This window comes from Pecten maximus, chromosome 2 (assembly GCF_902652985.1).
Source record: "Pecten maximus chromosome 2, xPecMax1.1, whole genome shotgun sequence".
NCBI lineage: Eukaryota > Metazoa > Mollusca > Bivalvia > Pectinida > Pectinidae > Pecten > Pecten maximus.
This window is the reverse complement of record NC_047016.1, coordinates 2,660,790-2,684,551: the sequence shown is the minus strand read 5'-3', so window position 1 is coordinate 2,684,551 and position 23,762 is coordinate 2,660,790. Positions and strand designations below refer to the sequence as shown.

At 38.0% G+C, this 23,762-nt stretch overlaps 2 protein-coding genes across 2 annotated transcripts; both read right to left on the bottom strand.

Annotated features, from left to right (window-relative positions):
* Positions 1-1,746: 1,746 nt before the first annotated feature.
* LOC117340508 (spore wall protein 2-like) lies at positions 1,747-4,102 on the bottom strand. The gene is made up of 3 exons (XM_033902271.1): positions 4,099-4,102; positions 2,592-3,032; positions 1,747-2,282 (listed from the first exon to the last, which is right to left on the bottom strand). Exons 1-3 carry the CDS (start codon positions 4,100-4,102, stop codon positions 1,747-1,749), a joined length of 981 nt encoding a protein of 326 aa, XP_033758162.1.
* On the bottom strand, positions 3,276-23,719 carry LOC117344947 (vacuolar protein sorting-associated protein 52 homolog). Its single transcript, XM_033907835.1, has 19 exons — positions 23,661-23,719; positions 21,309-21,387; positions 20,455-20,507; positions 20,003-20,078; positions 19,013-19,080; positions 18,207-18,320; positions 17,875-17,936; positions 15,824-15,974; positions 15,405-15,505; positions 14,959-15,091; positions 13,850-13,907; positions 13,516-13,649; positions 13,209-13,364; positions 12,554-12,672; positions 12,181-12,304; positions 10,413-10,616; positions 9,110-9,287; positions 8,043-8,161; positions 3,276-7,699 (listed from the first exon to the last, which is right to left on the bottom strand). Exons 1-19 carry the CDS (start codon positions 23,694-23,696, stop codon positions 7,553-7,555), a joined length of 2,112 nt encoding a protein of 703 aa, XP_033763726.1. The 5' UTR covers positions 23,697-23,719; the 3' UTR covers positions 3,276-7,552.
* Between the last annotated feature and the right edge of the window lie 43 nt (positions 23,720-23,762).

Genomic DNA, 23,762 nt, shown 5'->3' with positions numbered 1-23,762 from the left:
AGGCACCAAGAGAAACATACATATGAAATTTGAGAAAGATCCCTTCAGTACTTTCTCAGAAATAGCGATAACAAACTTCAATTGTCAAAATCCAAGATGGCTGCCTGTCGGCCATGTTGTTTTCCGATTGGTCTCAAAATGCAATATGCATAACTAGACACCAAGGGGAACATACATATGAAATTTGAGAAAAATCCTTTCAGTACTTTCTGAGGATTAGCGATAACAAGAATTGTTTACGGACGGACGGACGGACGGAGGGACGGACGGACGGAGGGACGGACGGACGGACCACGGACCACGGACGCAGGGCGATTTGAATAGCCCACCATCTGATGATGGTGGGCTAAAAAGCCAATAGGATGGCGGTTTAAATAAGAAGAACCTTCACAAACTTTGAATAAGTAAATGTTTGTGACATTACTCAAAGTCCTTGTTAGACTACATGTTGAGTATACCATTACAGTATGGAATCCTATGTTCTTAAAGGATATATAGACCAAAGAGAAAATAGAACAAGGGGACACAACAAGAAAAAACAACGAGCAAGACTAAATTAAATCAGCTTTGAACCGACATTGGAAATACCATGACAGGAAGTTCAACCCAAGTTGCTACCTCACAAATTATATAAGCTACACAGGAGCTGTATACAGTGTAAACAACGTATATAGTGTAAACAACGTATACAGTGTAAACAACGTATACAGTGTAAACAACGTATATAGTGTAAACAACGTATACAGTGTAAACAACGTACATGTATACAGTGTAAACAACGTATACAGTGTAACAACGTATATAGCGTGCGTGATTTAAAGGCAACACTATTAAGCACTAATGATGTGCGACATATTATATATTAATATATATATGTTATAAAATAATTTTCGAACAAAACAAATTAAGAAAAGAAATCGAGGAGCTCCATTGGAATGTGGAGAAACAATATCAAGGAGGTTCAGGAGATTATAACTGATTATAACAGCTGGTATCGTTGGCACCAGCCCCCAACCACCTTGATCAGGAACGTCAGTCTTAGATAATGCAGCCAGTGTCCTGAGACCTACAGTCCCTATAGTGATGAATCTGGCTGCTTTCCTCTGGATGCGCCCAAGTCTGTTAACATTCGACTGGAGGAGATGATTCCGAACTATTGATCAATACTTCAATGTCGAGCGAACAAGAGCAATGTATGCTGTTCTTACCTTGTCCTTCACACCCCTCGTCTGTAATAGTGTGTTTACTTTGACCTTCACCTTCATATCCCTTTTCTGTAGTAGTGAGTTTACATTCACCTTCATACCCCTCGTCTGTAATAGTGTGTTTACTTTGACCTTCACCTTCATACCCCTCTTCTGTAGTAGTGAGTAAACTTTGACCTTCACCTTCATACCCCTCATCTTTAGTAGTGAGTTTACTTTGACCTTCACCTTCATACCCCTCGTCTGTAAGTGAGTTTACTTTGACCTTCACCTTCATACCCCTCTTCTGTGATAGTGAGTTTACTTTGACCTTCACCTCCATACCCCTCGTCTGTAGTAGTGAGTTTACTTTGTCCTTCACCTTCATACCCCTCGTCTGTAAGTGAGTTTACTTTGACCTTCACCTTCATACCCCTCTTCTGTAGTAGTGAGTAAACTTTGACCTTCACCTTCATACCCCTCTTCTGTAGTAGTGAGCTTACTTTGACCTTCACCTCCATACCCCTCATCTTTAGTAGTGAGTTTACTTTGACCTTCACCTTCATACCCCTCGTCTGTACGTGAGTTTACTTTGACCTTCACCTCCATACCCCTCGTCTGTAGTAGTGAGTTTACTTTGTCCTTCACCTCCATACCCCTCGTCTGTAGTAGTGAGTTTACTTTGACCTTCACCTTCATACCCCTCGTCTGTAAGTGATTTTAATTTGACCTTCACCTCCATACCCCTCGTCTTTAGTAGTGAGTTTACTTTGACCTTCACCTCCATACCCCTCGTCTGTAGTAGTGAGTTTACTTTGTCCTTCACCTTCATACCCCTCGTCTGTAGTAGTGAGTTTACTTTGACCTTCACCTCCATACCCCTCGTCTTTAGTAGTGAGTTTACTTTGACCTTCACCTTCATACCCCTCTTTTGTAGTAGTGAGTAAACTTTGACCTTCACACCCCTCTTCTGTAGTAGTGAGTAAACTTTGACCTTCACCTTCATACCCCTCTTCTGTAGTAGTGAGTTTACTTTGACCTTCACTTTCATACCCTCTTTTGTAGTAGTGAGTAAACTTTGACCTTCACACCCCTCTTCTGTAATAATGAGTTAACTTTGACCTTCACCTTCATACCTCTCTTCTGTAGTAGTGAGTAAACTTTGACCTTCACACCCCTCTTCTGTAGTAGTGAGTAAACTTTGACCTTCACCTTCATACCCCTCTTCTGTAGTAGTGAGTTTACTTTGACCTTCACTTTCATACCCCTCTTTTGTAGTAGTGAGTTTACTTTGACCTTCACCTTCAAACCCCTTATCTGTAGTATTCGGTTTACTTTGACCTTCACCTTTGATTCCCTCTTTTGTAGTAGTGAGTTTATTTTAACCTTCACCTTCAAACTCCTCACCTTTTGTAGTGAGTTTACTTTGACCTTCACCTCCATACCCCTCGTCTGTAGTAATGAGTTTTCTTTGACCTTCACCTCCATACCCCTCGTCTGTAGTAGTGAGTTTTCTTTGACCTTCACCTCCATACCCCTCGTCTGTAGTAGTGAGTTTTCTTTGACCTTCATACCCCTTGTCTGTAATAGTGAGTTTACTCTGACCTTCACCTTTATACCCCTCGTCTGTAATAGTTAGTTTACTTTGACCTTCACCTTCATACCCCTTGTCTGCTATAGTGCGTTTACTTTGACCTTCACCTTCATATCCCTCGTCTGTAGTAGTGCGTTTACTTTGACCTTCACCTTCATATCCCTCGTCTGTGATGAGTTTACTTTGACCTTCACCTTCATACCCCTCGTCAGTTATAATGAGTTTACTTTGACCTTCACCTTCATACCCCTTGTCTGTGATAATGAGTTTACTTTGAATTTCACCTTCATACCCCAGAGGTCATTATATCAGGGCCATACTTGTCTACTGAGCAGGATAAACTACAGTTACAAAGGTCAAACAATATATGTCCTACAGAGGTCAATATCTAGGGGTCATACTTGTCTACAGAGCAGGATAAACTACAATTATGAAAGGCAATCAACGTTGTGCTAACCTCAATATCAATACATCAAAAAAAGACAAATAAGTCAATATCATTGACAATTGATTTATTCCATGCATATATCTCTCTCACTTGATATATACATTTATTTTGTATACAGTATACATGTGTGTGAACACTATCTGGACTACAAATCTATATTACATCCCAGAATAGTGATATTTAATAGACCATAGTTTGATGAAAATTAGCTGAAATCAACAACACTTTAAACTTTTTCTGGAGATGTCAGAAAGGATTTACTTGCACCCGGAATATCTATTACAGATTTGATATCATGAAAATAAAACAAAATTCAGGAACTATTCTTGTAGATTACCAGAACACAAGAGGATTTCTGTTTAAAAAAGTTAAGGAATGCTAAAAGCAACATTGATTAGTACTCAGTCAAAGAGAAGAAATGTTTGTTTTTAAACTGATCACAAATATACTGGCAGCATTTTGATTGAACATATTATTTTAATGTGGATAGGGAGTCCTTATATACAAGTGGTTACTTTAACATGTCATACTGTGACATGACACCATATATTACAACTTGTTTGCATTCAGACAAATCTGATTCCCTCACATGCTTGTACCCACATTTAGACAAATCTGATTCCCTCACATGCTTGCACCCACATTCATACAAATCTGATTCCCTCACATGCTTGTACCCACATTCAGACAAATCTGATTCCCTCGCATGCTTGTACCCACACTCATACAAATCTGATTCTCTCACATGCTTGTACCTACACTCATACAAATCTGATTCCCTCACATACTTGTACCCACATTCAGACAAATCTGATTCCCTCACATGCTTGTACCCACATTCAGACAAATCTGATTCCCTCACATGCTTGTACCCATGTTTGTTCTAGGTTTAATTAGCCGTTCAAAAAGAGAATCCTATTTTTGGTTTGGTTTAATATTGTTAATTGTCCTATCAACAGCTAAGGTCATTTAAGGACAGTGAGAATATTTGGACTCTGGGGAAAAGCCCACATCTAAATTCCAGTGACTGTTTTGAAAGGATGAATACCAGATTCTTGCTACAGTTTTTTTGCTGAGAAATGTGCTAATCATAACTGTGTAATGACACGAATTCTGCCTGATAACATACAATGTTATTAATGCCAAATTTTTCTCCAGATATACATGTAGAACATTGACTGGTCAGTGACAGTCACGTGTCTGTTCACTAGAACACTGACTGGTCAGTGACAGTCGTGTGTCTGTTCACTAGAACATTGACTGGTCAGTGAGAGTCACGTGTCAGTTCACTAGAACACTGACTGGTCAGTGAGAGTCACGTGTCAGTTCACTAGAACACTGACTGGTCAGTGAGTCACGTGTCTGTTCACTAGAACACTGACTGGTCAGTGAGAGTCACGTGTCTGTTCACTAGAACACTGACTGGTCAGTGAGAGTCACGTGTCTGTTCACTAGAACACTGACTGGTCAGTGAGAGTCACGTGTCTGTTCACTAGAACACTGACTGGTCAGTGAGAGTCACGTGTCTGTTCACTAGAACACTGACTGGTCAGTGAGAGTCACGTGTCTGTTCACTAGAACACTGACTTGTCAGTGAGAGTCACGTGTCTGTTCACTAGAACACTGACTGGTCAGTGAGAGTCACGTGTCTGTTCACTAGAACACTGACTGGTCAGTGAGAGTCACGTGTCTGTTCACTAGAACACTGACTGGTCAGTGACAGTCGTGTGTCTGTTCACTAGAACACTGACTGGTCAGTGAGAGTCGCGTGTCAGTTCACTAGAACACTGACTGGTCAGTGAGAGTCACGTGTCAGTTCACTAGAACACTGACTGGTCAGTGAGAGTCACGTGTCTGTTCACTAGAACACTGACTGGTCAGTGAGAGTCACGTGTCAGTTCACTAGAACACTGACTGGTCAGTGAGAGTCACGTGTCAGTTCACTAGAACACTGACTGGTCAGTGAGAGTCACGTGTCTGTTCACTAGAACACTGACTGGTCAGTGAGAGTCACGTGTCTGTTCACTAGAACACTGACTGGTCAGTGAGAGTCACGTGTCTGTTCACTAGAACACTGACTGGTCAGTGAGAGTCACGTGTCTGTTCACTAGAACACTGACTGGTCAGTGAGAGTCACGTGTCAGTTCACTAGAACACTGACTGGTCAGTGAGAGTCACGTGTCTGTTCACTAGAACACTGACTGGTCAGTGAGAGTCACGTGTCAGTTCACTAGAACACTGACTGGTCAGTGAGAGTCACGTGTCAGTTCACTAGAACACTGACTGGTCAGTGAGAGTCACGTGTCTGTTCACTAGAACACTGACTGGTCAGTGAGAGTCACGTGTCTGTTCACTAGAACACTGACTGGTCAGTGAGAGTCACGTGTCTGTTCACTAGAACACTGACTGGTCAGTGAGAGTCGCGTGTCTGTTCACTAGAACACTGACTGGTCAGTGAGAGTCGCGTGTCAGTTCACTAGAACACTGACTGGTCAGTGAGAGTCACGTGTCAGTTCACTAGAACACTGACTGGTCAGTGAGAGTCACGTGTCAGTTCACTAGAACACTGACTGGTCAGTGAGAGTCACGTGTCAGTTCACTAGAACACTGACTTGTCAGTGAGAGTCACGTGTCAGTTCACTAGAACACTGACTTGTCAGTGAGAGTCACGTGTCAGTTCACTAGAACACTGACTGGTCAGTGAGAGTCACGTGTCAGTTCACTAGAACACTGACTGGTCAGTGAGAGTCACGTGTCAGTTCACTAGAACACTGACTGGTCAGTGAGAGTCACGTGTCAGTTCACTAGAACACTGACTGGTCAGTGAGAGTCACGTGTCAGTTCACTAGAACACTGACTGGTCAGTGACAGTCACATGTTCCTTCATATCTCATGTACATGCTTTACAGTATACATTATATTATAATAAACAGTGACCTTGACTTTTGGAATTAGTTTAACCCCTATTGCACATTTAAATTTGGTACAAAATATATTGGTGTATCACTGTGATTGATATACCATCAGAACCAGGCCCTAATAAAGCCTACCCCAGTATTCTCCAATGCTGGCCCTAATGAAGCCTACCCCGATATTCTCCAATGCTGGCCCTAATGAGGCGTACCCCAGTATTCTCCAATGCTGGCCCTACTGAGGCGTACCCCGATATTCTCCAATGCTGGCCCTACTGAGGCGTACCCCGATATTCTCCAATGCTGGCCCTACTGAGGCGTACCCCGATATTCTCCAATGCTGGCCCTAATGAAGCGTACCCTGGTATTCTCGTTTTATAAGAAATTATCTAACTTGTTCTGTAATTCAATATCACATGTAGGGTCCTCTATGTATATGTGTGTACCATGAAATTATATACAGTTTATATAGATACTTTTATAAAAAAGAATCGGATATATTTATATAAATACATGTACCCAAATATTTACATATCAAATACATGTACCCCAGTATTTACATATCAGATACATGTACCCAAATATTTACATATCAGATATATGTACCCCAGTATTCACATATCAGATACATGTACCCCAGTATTTACATGTAAGATACATGTACCCCAGTATTTACATATCAGATATATGTACCCCAGTATTTACATATCAGATAGATGTACCCCAATATTTACATATCAGATACATGTACCCCAATATTTACATATCAGATATATGTACCCCAGTATTTACATATCAGATATATGTACCCCAGTATTTACATGTCAAATACATGTACCCCAGTATTTACATATCAGATATATGTACCCCAATATTTACATATCAGATACATGTACCCCAATATTTACATATCAGATATATGTACCCCAGTATTTACATATCAGATATATGTACCCCAGTATTTACATATCAGATACATGTACCCAAATATTTACATGTAAGATACATGTACCCCAGTATTTACATATCAGATATATGTACCCCAGTATTTACATATCAGCTATATGTACCCCAAGTATTTACAATAAAATTATTTATTTACACCATTGCTTACCATCCAGTTTACCCCTCATACTGTTTTGTACTTGATACTGACCTTACAGGAAATGATACACTCTTCATTCCAAATGACACCAGAAGTTAAATTAGCAATTTGTTTTGTATAAACATGATCATTTATGTGATATCGTCTTGGAATGCTTTAGTCTTTAATTTTTTCTAATCAAAATACACTACAGGAATGTACTAGATTCTAATAAGATGGATCCTGACGAGTGAAGCCCAATTCTGTCCATGCTGTATTACAAGGTGAAAACACAAACAGTCCAATTAGAGATGATAATGATGATTAAATCTAAAATGTAGGTTTGTATTTCTTCACCTCCACCATAACATGGTGAATATTGATGAGTTCATTTCTAATTGTCATATTACGGAATGGTCCTTGTGATAGCACTTTCTGGAAGCGATGGTAATATTGAATTAGCTGTGTCAGGGCCCCCTGCAACACACAACAAAAAGGTTCAGTAAATCTGGGATTCAATAGAGAAACCCTAGCTGTATCATTGATACATGTCTTACTAGTATACCTAGTTACCTATATATGATCACCCACCTGTAACATGTCTAGTATACCTAGTTACCTATATATGATCACCCACCTGTAACATGTATAGTATACCTAGTTACCTATATATGATCACTCACCTGTAACATGTCTAGTATACCTAGTTACCTATATATGATCACCACCTGTAACATGTCTAGTATACCTAGTTACCTATATATGATCACCCACCTGTAACATGTCTAGTATACCTAGTTACCTATATATGATCACCCACCTGTAGAATCTGTGTTCCGTTTTTGAAGTTTGTGAACGCTCTCATTACGTCACCGTTGATGACTTCCAGTGCCCGTTTCCAGTCATTGTTGAATCCTCTCACTATCTGCTGTACCCGCCCTGTAAATTACATATCACAATAACACATGGTCTAAACTATTAACATTACCAGTAAAATATTGACTTCTATGTCTACCATCAACAGTTTAACAATGGAATTAGGATACCAATAGTTTAACATTTTCCTACAATACTGAACACATCCCTAAACCAACAAAAACAAAAAAACGGAACAAAAAAAAAACAAAAAAAACTAATGACACAATGGATACAAAGGGATGACCTTTTGACCTTTGATACTCTTCCCTAGATCCAGAGTATCAAGTTCCTACTAATTCTGTGTCGAGAACACCTATACCATCTTAACATAGCGAGGAACGGTGACCAAACTAGGGAGATTTGTATATGCAGACTAAAGTTAATGGACCATAATACAGACCTTGAAAGTCATGACTCACCAGAAGTAAACCGTTATCACAAGTTCTATGCTTAAATGAACAACTAGGCTACGGTTCAAGATGTCCAACAGTTTGGGCCATGACAACAGCTCTAGAATATGTGAATGGTAAAACAATGACCATGTGTGAAGGTTATCGATAGTGATCCTTAACACGGCAAGTCATACAAACAATAGCGATCCTTAACACGGCAAGTCATACAAATCTAGTGCTGATCAGAAATATCCTGCTGTAAGTTCTGAGGTAATCTCATACTCAACTAATATAAAAATCTGTTTAAAAATTCAGTGGCTTTAGGGATGACATAGATTTTATTCAAATTGTAACAGTGACATTGGCTTTGGCACTGTAAAACACAAAGTTGTTTGAGGAAATCTCGTACTTCAGATTAAGTCACTAGAGCACAGACAATAGATGAAGATACAAATTTACACATCCATCAACACATGTACATACAATCAGAACGCTACGTCCCCTCCAACACTATGTCACAAGGGGATAATAATCTTTTATCATAAGGCCTATGATATTCATTATAAAGACAACTTACTCTCCTCATGTTTGAGACTGTCAGTGTGGCCACGCTCCAGAACCACCTCACAATCCTTAACAAAGCTAATCAGACCCCCAAAGTGCGGGGAAAGCACCTCCTCAATGAACTCTGATGTCCGTCCGGTCAACAACTCCTTAAAACTTTCAGATTCCTTTGAATCTTCTGTTGTTCTTTCCTGAATAAAAGATGAACAGCTGGATTGTAAACATGTTAAAATCATAACGAAAGACGTACACCTGGATTGTAAACATGTTTATAATCATAATGAACGACGAACACCTGGATTGTAAACATGTTAAAATCATAACAAAAGACGAACACCTGGATTGTATACATGTCTATATTCACAAGGAAAGAAGAAAACACATAATTTATGGTAATATCATTATGTGACCAGTGTAAAACAATCTGTGGTAATATCATTGTGTAATATTGTGTGATATCATTGTGTGATATCATTGTGTAATATCATAGTGTAATATCATTGTGTGATATCATAGTGTGATATCATAGTGTGATATCATAGTGTGATATCATTGTGTGATATCATAGTGTAATATCATAGTGTAATATCATTGTGTGATATCATAGTGTGATATCATTGTGTAATATCATTGTGTGATATCATTGTGTGATATCATTGTGTAATATCATTGTGTGATATCATTGTGTAATATCATTGTGTAATATCATTGTGTGATATCATTGTGTAATATCATTGTGTGATATCATAGTGTGATATCATTGTGTAATATCATTGTGTGATATCATTGTGTAATATCATTGTGTGATATCATTGTGTGATATCATAGTGTAATATCATTGTGTGATATTGTGTAATATCATTGTGTGATATCATTGTGTGATATCATTGTGTAATATCATTGTGTAATATCATTGTGTAATATCATTGTGTGATATCATTGTGTAATATTATTGTGTGATATCATTGTGTAATATCATTGTGTAATATCATTGTGTAATATCATTGTGTGATATCATTGTGTAATATCATTGTGTGATATCATTGTGTAATATCATAGTGTAATATCATTGTGTAATATCATTGTGTGATATCATTGTGTAATATCATTGCGTGATATCATAGTGTAATATCATTGTGTGATATCATTGTGTAATATCATTGTGTAATATCATTGTGTAATATCATTGTGTGATATCATCGTGTGACCAGTGTAAAAAAATCTGTGGTAATATCATCTACTCTGATAATCCTAACAGTCATAGGTTTATTGTACTTCAAGAATAATGATACAGAATTTTCTTCACCCTGACCTACCATGATGACCCCCAACATCATATCATAGTTGTTGATGAGAAAGATTAGTTGTTCTTTGCGGTGAGGAAACTCAGCAGCCATTTTAAGGATGAAGTTCTCAACCTCAGTTTGAAGCTGCTCCAGGACCCGCTGGACCCGCTCATTCGGAAATGATTGGTTGATTCCCACAATTGCTGCTGAGAATTCTGCATAACGACGTGTAATCTACAAAACAAACATACCACCATCATCTAGAAAATTACTATACTGTCATGATCTTATCAATATGACGTTATGATAGACAAAATAAACACACTGTTCTGTTGGTGGTTATCTGACATTTACTGACGTAGTGAGGTCAGTTGTCCGACATTTACTTACGTAGTGTGGTCAGTTGTCTGACATTTACTTACGTAGTGAGGTCGGTTGTCTGACATTTACTTAAGTAGTGTGGTCAGTTGTCTGACATTTACTTACGTAGTGTGGTCAGTTGTCTGACATTTACTTACGTAGTGTGGTCAGTTGTCTGATATTTACTTACATGGTGAGGTCAGTTGTCTGACATTTACTTACGTAGTGTGGTCAGTTGTCTGACATTTACTTACGTAGTGTGGTCAGTTGTCTGACATTTACTTACGTAGTGTGGTCAGTTGTCCGACATTTACTTACGTAGTGAGGTCAGTTGTCTGACATTTACTTACGTAGTGTGGTCAGTTGTCCGACATTTACTTATGTAGTGAGGTCAGTTGTCTGACATTTACTTACATAGTGTGGTCAGTTGTCCGACATTTACTTATGTAGTGTGGTCAGTTGTCCGACATTTACTTATGTAGTGTGGTCAGTTGTCCGACATTTACTTACGTAGTGAGGTCAGTTGTCTGACATTTACTTATGTAGTGAGGTCGGTTGTCTGACATTTACTTACGTAGTGTGGTCAGTTGTCTGACATTTACTTACGTAGTGTGGTCAGTTGTCTGACATTTACTTACGTAGTGAGGTCGGTTGTCTGACATTTACTTAAGTAGTGTGGTCAGTTGTCTGACATTTACTTACGTAGTGTGGTCAGTTGTCTGACATTTACTTACGTAGTGTGGTCAGTTGTCTGATATTTACTTACATGGTGAGGTCAGTTGTCTGACATTTACTTACGTAGTGTGGTCAGTTGTCTGACATTTACTTACGTAGTGTGGTCAGTTGTCTGACATTTACTTACGTAGTGTGGTCAGTTGTCCGACATTTACTTACGTAGTGAGGTCAGTTGTCTGACATTTACTTACGTAGTGTGGTCAGTTGTCCGACATTTACTTATGTAGTGAGGTCAGTTGTCTGACATTTACTTACATAGTGTGGTCAGTTGTCCGACATTTACTTATGTAGTGTGGTCAGTTGTCCGACATTTACTTATGTAGTGTGGTCAGTTGTCCGACATTTACTTACGTAGTGAGGTCAGTTGTCTGACATTTACTTATGTAGTGAGGTCGGTTGTCTGACATTTACTTACGTAGTGTGGTCAGTTGTCTGACATTTACTTACGTAGTGTGGTCAGTTGTCTGACATTTACTTACGTAGTGTGGTCAGTTGTCTGACATTTACTTACGTAGTGTGGTCAGTTGTCTGATATTTACTTACGTAGTGTGGTCAGTTGTCTGATATTTACTTACGTAGTGTGGTCAGTTGTCTGACATTTACTTACGTAGTGTGGTCAGTTGTCTGACATTTACTTACGTAGTGAGGTCAGTTGTCTGACATTTACTTATGTAGTGAGGTCGGTTGTCTGACATTTACTTACATAGTGTGGTCGGTTGTCAATGTGGCCAAACTTCTGTGGATCACAGTCGCGGACACTCTGTATGTTGAGGTCGAGGATATACTCAAATCGAGGCCACATCATCTGTTGTAGTGCCTCCCAGTACCTAAACAATGTTTTTAAAACTTTAAGAAACATCAAAGGAAATAATCTGTCCATGTTTACCTGATCATGATATATTATTATTTGTGATGTCACAATGTATAACAGATACCCGACAGTTACAGGACATTGAGATATATTAATATTGATAGTGAATACCTGTCCAATGCTGGACATTGAGATACATTAATATTGATAGTGAATACCTGTCCAATGCTGGACATTGATATATATTAATATTGATAGTGAATACCTGTCCAATGCTGGCACCGATCTCTTCTGCATGATGGAATGGAATCGATAAACAATGTGGATGGAGAGGAAAATGGCAATGGAGTCATAGCAGTCATTGATGTAGTCCTCCATTTGTTTCTGTGTAAAGATAAAAGATCAACCAACAAAGATTAACCCTGGAAGCTGCGACTGATCCCCCCCCCCCCCCCCCCCCCAACACACGCCCATTTACCCTCGGGATACCCCCCCCACCACCCACCCCCACCAGACGCCCCTTTACCCTCAGGAAGTAGGTTGGACAATATGGTTATGTTAATTGATTACTCGTCACCAAAGAATATTCCAGAATGGACAGAATTCATTAATTTGTTCTGGCCTAGTAGCAGACCAGACTGGGGACTTACCACGTAGAAAGTGAGAGTTTTGTCTGTAGTAACATTACATATGTACAGACTGGTGACTTATAAGGTAAAGAGTGAGAGTTTTGTCTGTAGTAACATTACACCTGTACAGACAGGGACTTATGAGGTAGAGAGTGAGAGTTTTGTCTGTAGTAATACCACACTCGTACAGATTGGGGACTTACCAGGTAGAAAGTGAGAGTTTGTCAGTAGTAACATTACACATGTACACAATGGTGACTTACTATGTGGAGTGAGTGTTGTGAGACTTACCAGGTAGAGAGTGAGAGTTTTGCCGATTATAGAATTAAAGAGATCTATAGAGGCAGAACCAGATGCCATGTAGAAGTCGACGAGGAAGAGGTATTCTCGACAACAGTTGTCCATCAGGGCGAAGTGTATACTACGGAACAGACACTCAAAGTTGTACTGCAACAGAAACAAGTTTTACATGTCAACCTGTAATTGTATCAATATTGTACATAATAAACTTATTACAATGTTAACACAGATCACACCGACATGAATTTCAGTATAAGAATAACCAACAACCATTTAAGACACTGGTCTGCAATGTTACCTTTGTGTCAGATTTTTGAGCTGCATGAGGAACAATGATTGGCCCTTCCAGATCTGTTCCCAGGATATTGCCACGGTTGCCTACGGTAAACACTGTTGACCTGTTTTTTAAGGTTGGTTTTGTAGAGAAAAAGCTTCCGAAGTGTTAAGGAGAATCATATGTCAATACATATAGTAAATTCACCAGTTGTGCTGATATATAATGTGTTAGACAAATAGATGGATGGGCGACACATTGTCTATTGTCAGACGCAGTGTGAAATTGACACCAATAAATGAGATCTTGGGGAATGGTAGAGTTCCCCAATGCCATTCTTATTTACGAACAAGGATATTTCTCCTGGCAGTATCTTCTACTCCCATCAAGTCCTCTCGCTCTGCTACCTCTTCAAACTGTGAATGAAATTTATTGCTGTCATCAAAGATGTTTTCCTACATTATTTTCTACAGAAGTAGATATACATGTACTTAAATGTTTGTTTCTGCTTTACCATTCCTAAATCCCTTACCTGTATCACCCCACACCTACCCTAAATCCCTTACCTGTATCACCCCACACCTACCCTATACCTGTATCGCCCCACACCAAACTTAATCCCTGACCTGTATCACCCACACCTACCCTAAATCCCTTACCTGTATCACCCCACACCTACCCTAAATCCCTTACCTGTATCACCCCACACCTACCCTAAATCCCTTACCTGTATCGCCCCACACCTACCCTAAATCCCTTACCTGTATCGCCCCACACCTACCCTAAATCCCTTACCTGTATCACCCCACACCTACCCTAAATCCCTTACCTGTATCGCCCCACACCTACCCTAAATCCCTTACCTGTATCGCCCCACACCTACCCTAAATCCCTTACCTGTATCGCCCCACACCTACCCTAAATCCCTTACCTGTATCACCCCACACCTACCCTAAATCCCTTACCTGTATCACCCCACACCTACCCTAAATCCCTTACCTGTATCGCCCCACATCTATCCTAAATCCCTTACCTGTATCGCCCCACACCTATCCTAAATCCCTTACCTGTATCGCCCCACACCTACCCTAAATCCCTTACCTGTATCACCCCACACCTACCCTAAATCCCTTACCTGTATCACCCCACACCTACCCTAAATCCCTTACCTGTATCACCCCACACCTACCCTAAATCCCTTACCTGTATCGCCCCACACCTACCCTAAATCCCTTACCTGTATTTCCCTACACCTACCCTAAATCCCTTACCTGTATCGCCCCACACCTACCCTAAATCCCTTACCTGTATTTCCCTACACCTACCCTAAATCCCTTACCTGTATCACCCCACACCTACCCTAAATCCCTTACCTGTATCACCCCACACCGAACCTAAATCCTTAACCTGTATCACCCCACACCTACCCTAAATCCCTTACCTGTATCACCTATCCCTGTGTCTTACCTGTAGTTTCATCAGTCTGCTGAGGTAGCCTTTGAAGTAGGAGTAGTACATTTTACCCATGGTATCGATGTACTCATCCCTCACCTCTTTGGCAACATGCCTCTCATTAGCCATCAGGAATTCATTAAAAAACCTGAAACACACCGTAAAAAAATTAAGGAGCTGTGATAAATAAATTAGTAATGGAAGAATGGATCAGGGTTATTCCAGTCAAATATATACCGGTATCCTATAGGAGGACTCCAAGTCAGTAGATCAACCTTATTTTTTTTTTTATTTTTTAGAGTTTACAACCTATTTTTTTTTTTTTTTTTTTTTTTAGAGTTTACAGACAAACACTATTACAGCTTGTGCCTGATCATCTAAGTATTAAATATTAAACAGAAGTATACATATTATCATTACCACCAACTGTTTTCATTAATAAAATCTGTTACTAGCCATACCTAAACTTCAGCATTGCGTTTTGTGGAATGGTATAGTTGCTCATAGGCTTGCGGAAGGAGTATATCTTCTGCATAAGGAACTCTCTGATTTTCGCTATAGCCTGTAATAAAATGTTGATTGTAAATAATCACAGACAATATATTATAGGTACAGGTGACAGGTGTAAATAATCGCTATATTAATGTGCTACAGACTTCATACCCATTTTTTTGAGTTTATTTTTCTCTTCCCAACAACAATTAAAGGGGATCAGCATAGAACATGATTCCTACTCACTTTATATTAAACAACTGTAAATACAGAAAACGTACTACAACTTATCCTGTTATCATTTGAAATAGATTAAGTTTGAAGTATACCATGTTTATGATGCTACCCAACCGGCATATTAATGTAATATTACACCATAAAAATTCACCTTTATTTTCAATTTTTCTAGAATATCACGGACATCAAAACAAGATTTGGCATCTCGGAAGGATTGTTCCTTGACAAAATTAATTTTGTGGTTCAATTCATGGAGGTGTTCGAGGAATTCTCTCTCTGTTACTTGTGTATCAAGGATGTGGCTGTAAAGTAAAAAAAAAACTCTCAATACTCCACCCAGTCAATCAATACTCCACCCAGTCAATCAATACTCAACCCAGTCAATCAATACTCAACCCAGTCAATCAATACTCCACCAAGTCAATCAATAATCCACCCAGTCAATCAATATTCCACCCAGTCAATCAATAATCCACCCAGTCAATCAATATTCCATGCAGTCAATCAATACTCCATGCAGTCAATCAATATTCCATGCAGTCAATCAATACTCCATGCAGTCAATCAATATTCCATGCAGTCAATCAGTAATCCACCCAGTCAATCAATTATTCATCCAGTCTATCAATACTCCACCTAGTCAATCAGTAATCCACCAAGTCAATCAATACTCCATCCAGACGATCAATATTCCACCCAGTCAATCAATAATCCATCCAGTCAATAAATAATCCACCAAGTCAATCAATTCAACAAATATATATACAGTGGAACTTCGTTAACTCGAACTCGGATAACTCGAATACCCCGCTTAACTCGAAGTACCTCGCCGGTCCCGGCCGAATTCTCTCTTTATCTTAGTAAAAAAACTCGGATAATTCGAATTCGGATAACTCGAAAAACTCGGATAATACGAAGTAAAAATTTGGTCCCAACAATAAAAATCCTACTTGAAATGTTCGAATAACTCGAAGTATAATTTTCGTCGATCGGTGGCAAACGCCGACATTTTTTAAGAGCTAAATTCCGTTTGTAATACTGAACATATCGGCACTACTAACCTACATGCTATTATAAGTGTTTCATAAATTCATAAAAGAAATTGTCGGTTGAATCTTATAACAACAAGTCTTGGTGATAAAAAGTACTGCTTTACTTACATCAGGTAATTTCCCAAGGCGGTCGCCGATATCAGTACACACGATAGTCAACAACTCATCTACCCGTTCGCTCAAGCGGAACTAATCTCTGACACACCGGTAGATCTACCAGGCTGATGTTTTTACAGGTGTAGAAATGACATAGTCACCGGCGCCTATTAAATCTTTAAACTGCTGAAACAATAGCGTAATTACTAAATCTTTAAACTGCTGAAACAATAGCGTAATTACTGCTGAGGTGTTCAGAGTACAACTGTAACGGTCAGTGCTGTCTATTAAATCGGATAAAACGCTAACTCAGTTACAGTAACATTTTATACGCACATGCGCAGCCCAACTTCCGGTGCTAATACACATGGAAATGGCGTGGTTATCAATAAAAAGTAAGTAGGCCGATCAAACAGTATTTTATATATGTCCAATAAAAGGTAATGGTTCTGTTACGTTTTGTATGCAATCTGTGTTAAACTTAAACGGTTATTTGTTTTGACATTAATAACTTGTTATTTTGTCGAATTCCGTTTTATCGTTTACCTTTTGCAAACATGACTTGCACATCAGATCGTTATTGAAGTGACTAAGTGAAAGACACTTTATCGTGACTTTATATTGGCAAAACTACACCAAATTACAAGTGACATAACGAAACATTACATATATATTTACATGTATTGACCAGTCTTCACACTAAACTGATGAGCGACAGAGCGAAGTTATAATGATTATATAATGTTGACAAATATTGACCAAACTTTTCACCAAAAACGATAACTCGCTGAATTCGAACACTCGGAAAACTCGAAGTTTTTTCGTGGTCCCGTTGACTTCGAGTTAACGAAGTTCCACTGTATATTAATAACGCACATAAATTTATGAGGCTAAGCACAGACTTGAACTTCAACCACAGGCAGTAAGACTCGATGTGAGGAGATATCAGAGTTAAGGCACATCAAGTTTGAAATTCTTAAAGATGATTGATACCAAGATTTATAAAACTACATAGCATTATACTGTTGGTTTGTCCCAATTGTTTGTTACTTACTTAATCATTGTTTCTGGTATAACCATCTCGTCCACAAACTGACTGAGTTCACCCCTCACAGCCTGTAACACAATAGCATAATATAGGATAAAACATATAACATATAAATATCTATATAAAATCTTTGAAACATTAATAAAACATATAACATATAAATATCTATATAAAATCTTTGAAACATTAATGTATCATTTGCATTTGTTAACTATGTGCATTTTTACCCATCCATTTTCATTGATTTATTTGGCGTTTTCCTGTCTTTTTTGACATTTACATTAATTTTTGTGTTTTTCAATTTGAAATTTACTTTTGTTTTTTAACCTGACATTTACCTGTCTGTTTTTCAATTTGACATTCATTGTGACAGACTGCTCCTGTAGAGTCTGAATTTCACTGCTGATGCTGCTGAGGTCACCTTGGAAACAATTCAGCATCTGTTCCATTCTCTGTCAACATAAATGTTTAAATGTTACAGTTTAAAATATAACAGTCAGATTATTCTCAGATTAAAGTAAAGAGGCACAAATCTATCATCAATAGTAAAGCGAACTACCACTATATAATGTACTGGTCATCACTATATAATGTACTGGTCATCACTATATAATGTACTGGTCATCACTATATAATGTACTGGTCATCACTATATAATGTACTGGTCATCACTATATAATGTACTGGTCATCACTATATAATGTACTGGTCATAACTATATAATGTACTGGTCATCACTATATAATGTACTGGTCATAACTATATAATGTACTGGTCATCACTATATAATGTACTGGTCATCACTATATAATGTACTGGTCATCACTATATAATGTACTGGTCATCACTATATAATGTACTGGTCACCACTATATAATGTACTGGTCACCACTATATAATGTACTGGTCATAACTAACAGTTATGGAACATAGATTTTTTATTTGAAACAAGACTTATTTTCAAAAGAAACATGAAAAGTCCATTGTTCTTTTAACAAGAGTATACCCACCTGATGCACTCATAAAGGTTTATAAGTTTTATAAGTACCATATACGTACCATATAAGTAAACATTTCAGTTATATACTATTAACAAACTTTTATTCTGATTCTGGAAACATTTGACACTATCTGTAGGACTCACCTCCAAAATGGTGTCACAGGCAGCAATCTGTTTGTGGAGACTAGCGATGTTCTGGCTCTCCTTAATGTCTGTACCACTTAAGGAATAACTTTACAAATAGGGTAGCTCAAGATTGATAGGTAACTAATCCATCTGTTGGGAAGCTAATTAATCAAATTATTAAAATCAGTCTGACAGGAACCTAATATTCAATCTGATGGGAAGTAAATATTGGGCAACAATTACCAAATCTGGTAAGGGAAGCAAGTAAATCTGAATGGAACAAAAACATACCAGGTATCACATGATACAGGAAACAAATCAACGTAACAAATGGACTCAACTTGGTATAAACCAAGTAAATTTGATATCAATCAAGTAAATCTGATATCAATCAAGTTAGTCTGATGTTAACCAAGTTCATCTGACATAAACCAAGCTAATCTATGTAAACCAAATAAATCTGATGTAAACCAAGTAAATCTGATATAAGCCAAGTAAATCTGATATCAATCAAGTTAGTCTGATGTTAACCAAGTTCATCTGATATAAACCAAGTAAATATGATATAAACCAAGTAAATATGATATAAACCAAGTAAGAGGTAAGTTGTTTGTAAACCAAGTAAAACTGATATCAATCAAGTTAGTCTGATGAAGACCAAGTAAATCTCATATAAACCAAGCAAATTTGATACCAATCAATCAAGCTAGTTTGATGAAAACCAAGTAAATCTGATATTATTCGGCATATTCGATGTTAGTCTTATGTAAACCAAGTAGATCTGATGTAAACCAAGTAGATCTGATGTAAACCAAGTTAGTCTGATGTAAACCAAGTTAGTCTGATGTTAACCAAGTTAGTCTGATGTAAACCAAGTAGATCTGATGTAAACCAAGTAGATCTGATGTAAACCAAGTTAGTCTGATGTAAACCAAGCTAAAAATAAGGTTATCATTTAGTTCCTATATTTACTACATGGAAAAAACAGTGAGAAAGTGACAAGGATACAGTCCTGTATAGAGGCATTTTCGACATCCAGCAGTTCCTTCTCCACTTGTTTAGAGTATTGTCGTAAGTCAACTCCCTACAACACAACACACAATTCTATTTACAATGTAAAGTGACATATCACATCTGATGCATTTATGCGACATTGTACGCAAATACAGGGTTGTAAGGAAAAATTCACAATGATATTATATTTATCTATATTTCATATTGATATTTCAGGCTTACTAATCTTAAGGAATTGTTTGAAAATATATGACAAATGCATGTGTGACAGCTTATCAGCTTTATATTTCTGAAAAAAAGTGATATGTGCGACAGCTCATCAGCTTTATATTTCTGAAAAAAAAAAAGATATGTGCGACAGCTTATCAGCTTTATATTTCTGAAAAAAAGTGATATGTGCGACAGCTTATCAGCTTTATATTTTCTGTAAAAAGGGATGAACTTACTGTGTTGAGGGCTTCTTTAACAATGTCATCCTCTAGATTGCGTTGGATATGTACTGAAAATAGAAATCAATAAATCATGGTACATTGGTTCATAAAACTTAACTATCTCAAACAACATCTTATGATTAGCTCTCATTTCTGATGATCTGTCCCTAAATGATAGTTTTATGAATAGCCATTAAACATATGTAAATATACCTGTGTATAGAATCTGAATCCATTGACATATATAGGTCAGTGTTTCTCTGACTCCCTAGACCATGTTTACTTATATAGGTCAGTGTTTCTCTGACTCCCTAGACCATGTTTACTTATATAGGTCAGTGTTTCTCTGACTCCCTAGACCATGTTAACTTATATAGGTCAGTGTTTCTCTGACTCCCTAGACCATGTTAACTTATATAGGTCAGTGTTTCTCTGACTCCCTAGACCATGTTAACTTATATAGGTCAGTGTCTCTCCGACAACACTATCATGTAGGCTACACCTGGTTTTAGGTATGCTTATGTAATCAATGAGCATTTGTCATAATGTACCAAAATAAACCAATCCACTCAGGCTAAGAAGCTGTCAAGCCTCTATGTTTAAAAAAAACAAGATTTGAAGATGATTTTGGGAATATTGATAACTCCATGGGGAGGGGGGGGGGGGGGGGGGGGGGGGGGACAACAAATACATGAAATGGGGAATTGTGAAATTCCTGCCGGAGTACATTGGAAGGAAAAAAATACCAGCTGAAAGTCGGGTGTGTAGTTGGAGGATAAAGATAGAGACAGAGGAGGTAGGAAGATCAGTGGAAACCAAAAGGAGGCACAAACCAAAGCTGAAATACATTCGTTCAAAATCTTACTCACCATCAGCTTCCTCCAACCAAAAATCTTCTGAAGTTAGGTCCAGCTCACCAAGGTTCAGCTGGATAGTGTCAGCGACCTCCTGTATAAATAAAACCACATTAAACAGATCAAATGTAAGTATGATTGTTGACAGTATATAAAGTTATCTTCTGAAAATTCTAGTCCAGTTCTGATCCACCACATGGCTTGTTCATGAAAACTTGAAGTTGTGATCCTATGTAATTGTAACAAGTCATTATATATGTTTTTTTTTAATTATTATTACAGTGGAGTATTGTGTTATTGAATGTCAGACATGCAATTATGGACACCTTGATTATGTTAATGAATACTAATCAATTTCATAATTCTGTTTTATATTCAACACAAAATCACTTCCTCATTAGGTTGTTAGTTTTTTCCATCATTTTTGAATTCAGTGATAATGTTTACCAGTGGCCGAAAACATTTTTGGACAATGTCATACTTAAATCATGAAATGTTTCAGCTTTTGCACTTGGGCATGGAAGATTGAAACATTAACCCCAAATTTTCCTCGTCAAACCAATGTGCCATCATGATCAATAAAAATATTTAAGCATGCATAATTGGGATAAAAAATAGAACGTATTACTTTAATATTTTCTTTATAAGTTTTTTAAAATCAAATACTCCAATGGCTTCTGCTTGAGAGTACAAAAATATATATGTAATAAGAAAGCAAGCAGCTTGCTTCCTCTGGGTATCGAACCTGTAGTGATCCCCAGCTTGCCAGACTGACACTCTACAGATCAAGCTAAAGGGAAATTCCTCCTAGCGGGAGGCTAGAAGACGACAGTATCACTATGTAAGCAATAGTATATATAGTATACATCATAAATATTCTGACAAATTCATAGACCAATTCATGTAGCTGCGAAAGCGTAGCTCTGGACGACGGACAGACAATTTCTGACAGATGATCGTTGTCAGGAATTGTCAACCTAGAAATCTTTACTTCGCACATTCCAATATTATACTACACTGAGTTGTCTTAATAATCCACCATGATACTTCTGAATAACTCTCGCGAGGATGCTATCCAAATAATATTATATGGTATCCGTGACCATACATGGACGAAGCTACTATGAACAAAAATACTTATCAGATATCTTCAACTAGTCTTTTTGTAAGTCTTTTGAAGAAAGTGCATCTTACTTTGTGTATTTGGTTTGGTTTGGTTTATTTTGTTTAACGTCCTATTAATTAATAACAGCTAAGGTCATTTAAGGACGGCCTCCCGTGCATGCGTGTGGCGAGTACGTATGTGTGTTTTAGGAGGCTGTGGTATGTTCCTGTTAAGTCTCCTTGTGATAGGCTGGAACTTTTGCCGATTTATAGTGCTACATGTACCTCACTGAAACATACTGCCGAAGACACCCAGCAGGACAACCCACCCGGTCACATTATACTGAAAACGGGCGAACCAGTCGTCCCACTCCTTGTATGCTGATGTAATTATTCAATTTCATATATGTTTGACGTAAGCTTGCTCACCGAGGTATATAACTCTGAATCTGTTTATCTTTTGAAATCTTGCGGGAAATCTCATTAGCATAAATTCATTTTGATTGCCTTATAAGGAAATTTACCTTTGCACTTGTATCAAATATGGCGGTATGTTTGAACTGATTTCTCTGGTGTGTCTTGCTCGTTTTGGGACCATTTATTTTCAAAGGAATAACGCATGTGCAGATTTGCGGATTGAATATTGATAACAGATTATGAACTAGAAGCATCAATTTACATGTGTCTTTTTATCCGTGAAAACAATAATTCTAGCCTGATAGTGGCTGATGTGAATCACATCGGGGCTTGCTAGACTATCGGCAATGGGAGGGACTTCATACCCTGCCGGAGAGCAGTGTAGGTAGGGCATGAATATTTTTTCTACACTTCATCTAGTTATGCGAAGCGCCTGGAGTCTCACATGTTTTGGTAACTATTTTTAGTTTTAAAAGTATTTATTTGATTCATAGACATTGCATACAAAAATACAAAATATCAGTTCATAATTTGCAAAAAACTATTTTTCTGACACGTTGACTCCATTGTATTCATAAAAAGAGGTAACTCTAATTGAGAAATGCTGGAAATAATGAAATGGTTATCAGTGATCTACACCACAGACTTAGATACAGTACACTGACACAGTCAAGTGTAATTTTGAAGTCATACTGGACAGTTACAGTAACTGTTGACATTTGACGTGTCCAATCAGCCGCTCCAGCCATGCCAATATGTGTTTACAACATGTTACTTGTTCAAATCAAGATAACAGACGTAAGAGTGTGATTACATCAAATACATAAGAAATAGTTGATATCATACCATACTCTGCTCTCGATCGTCAGCAGTTGACGCCATGTCACCGTCTGCATCTGAATCAATTTTACGTCAAAGTCTTGTTTTCAAGCGGTGCAAACGTTTTCC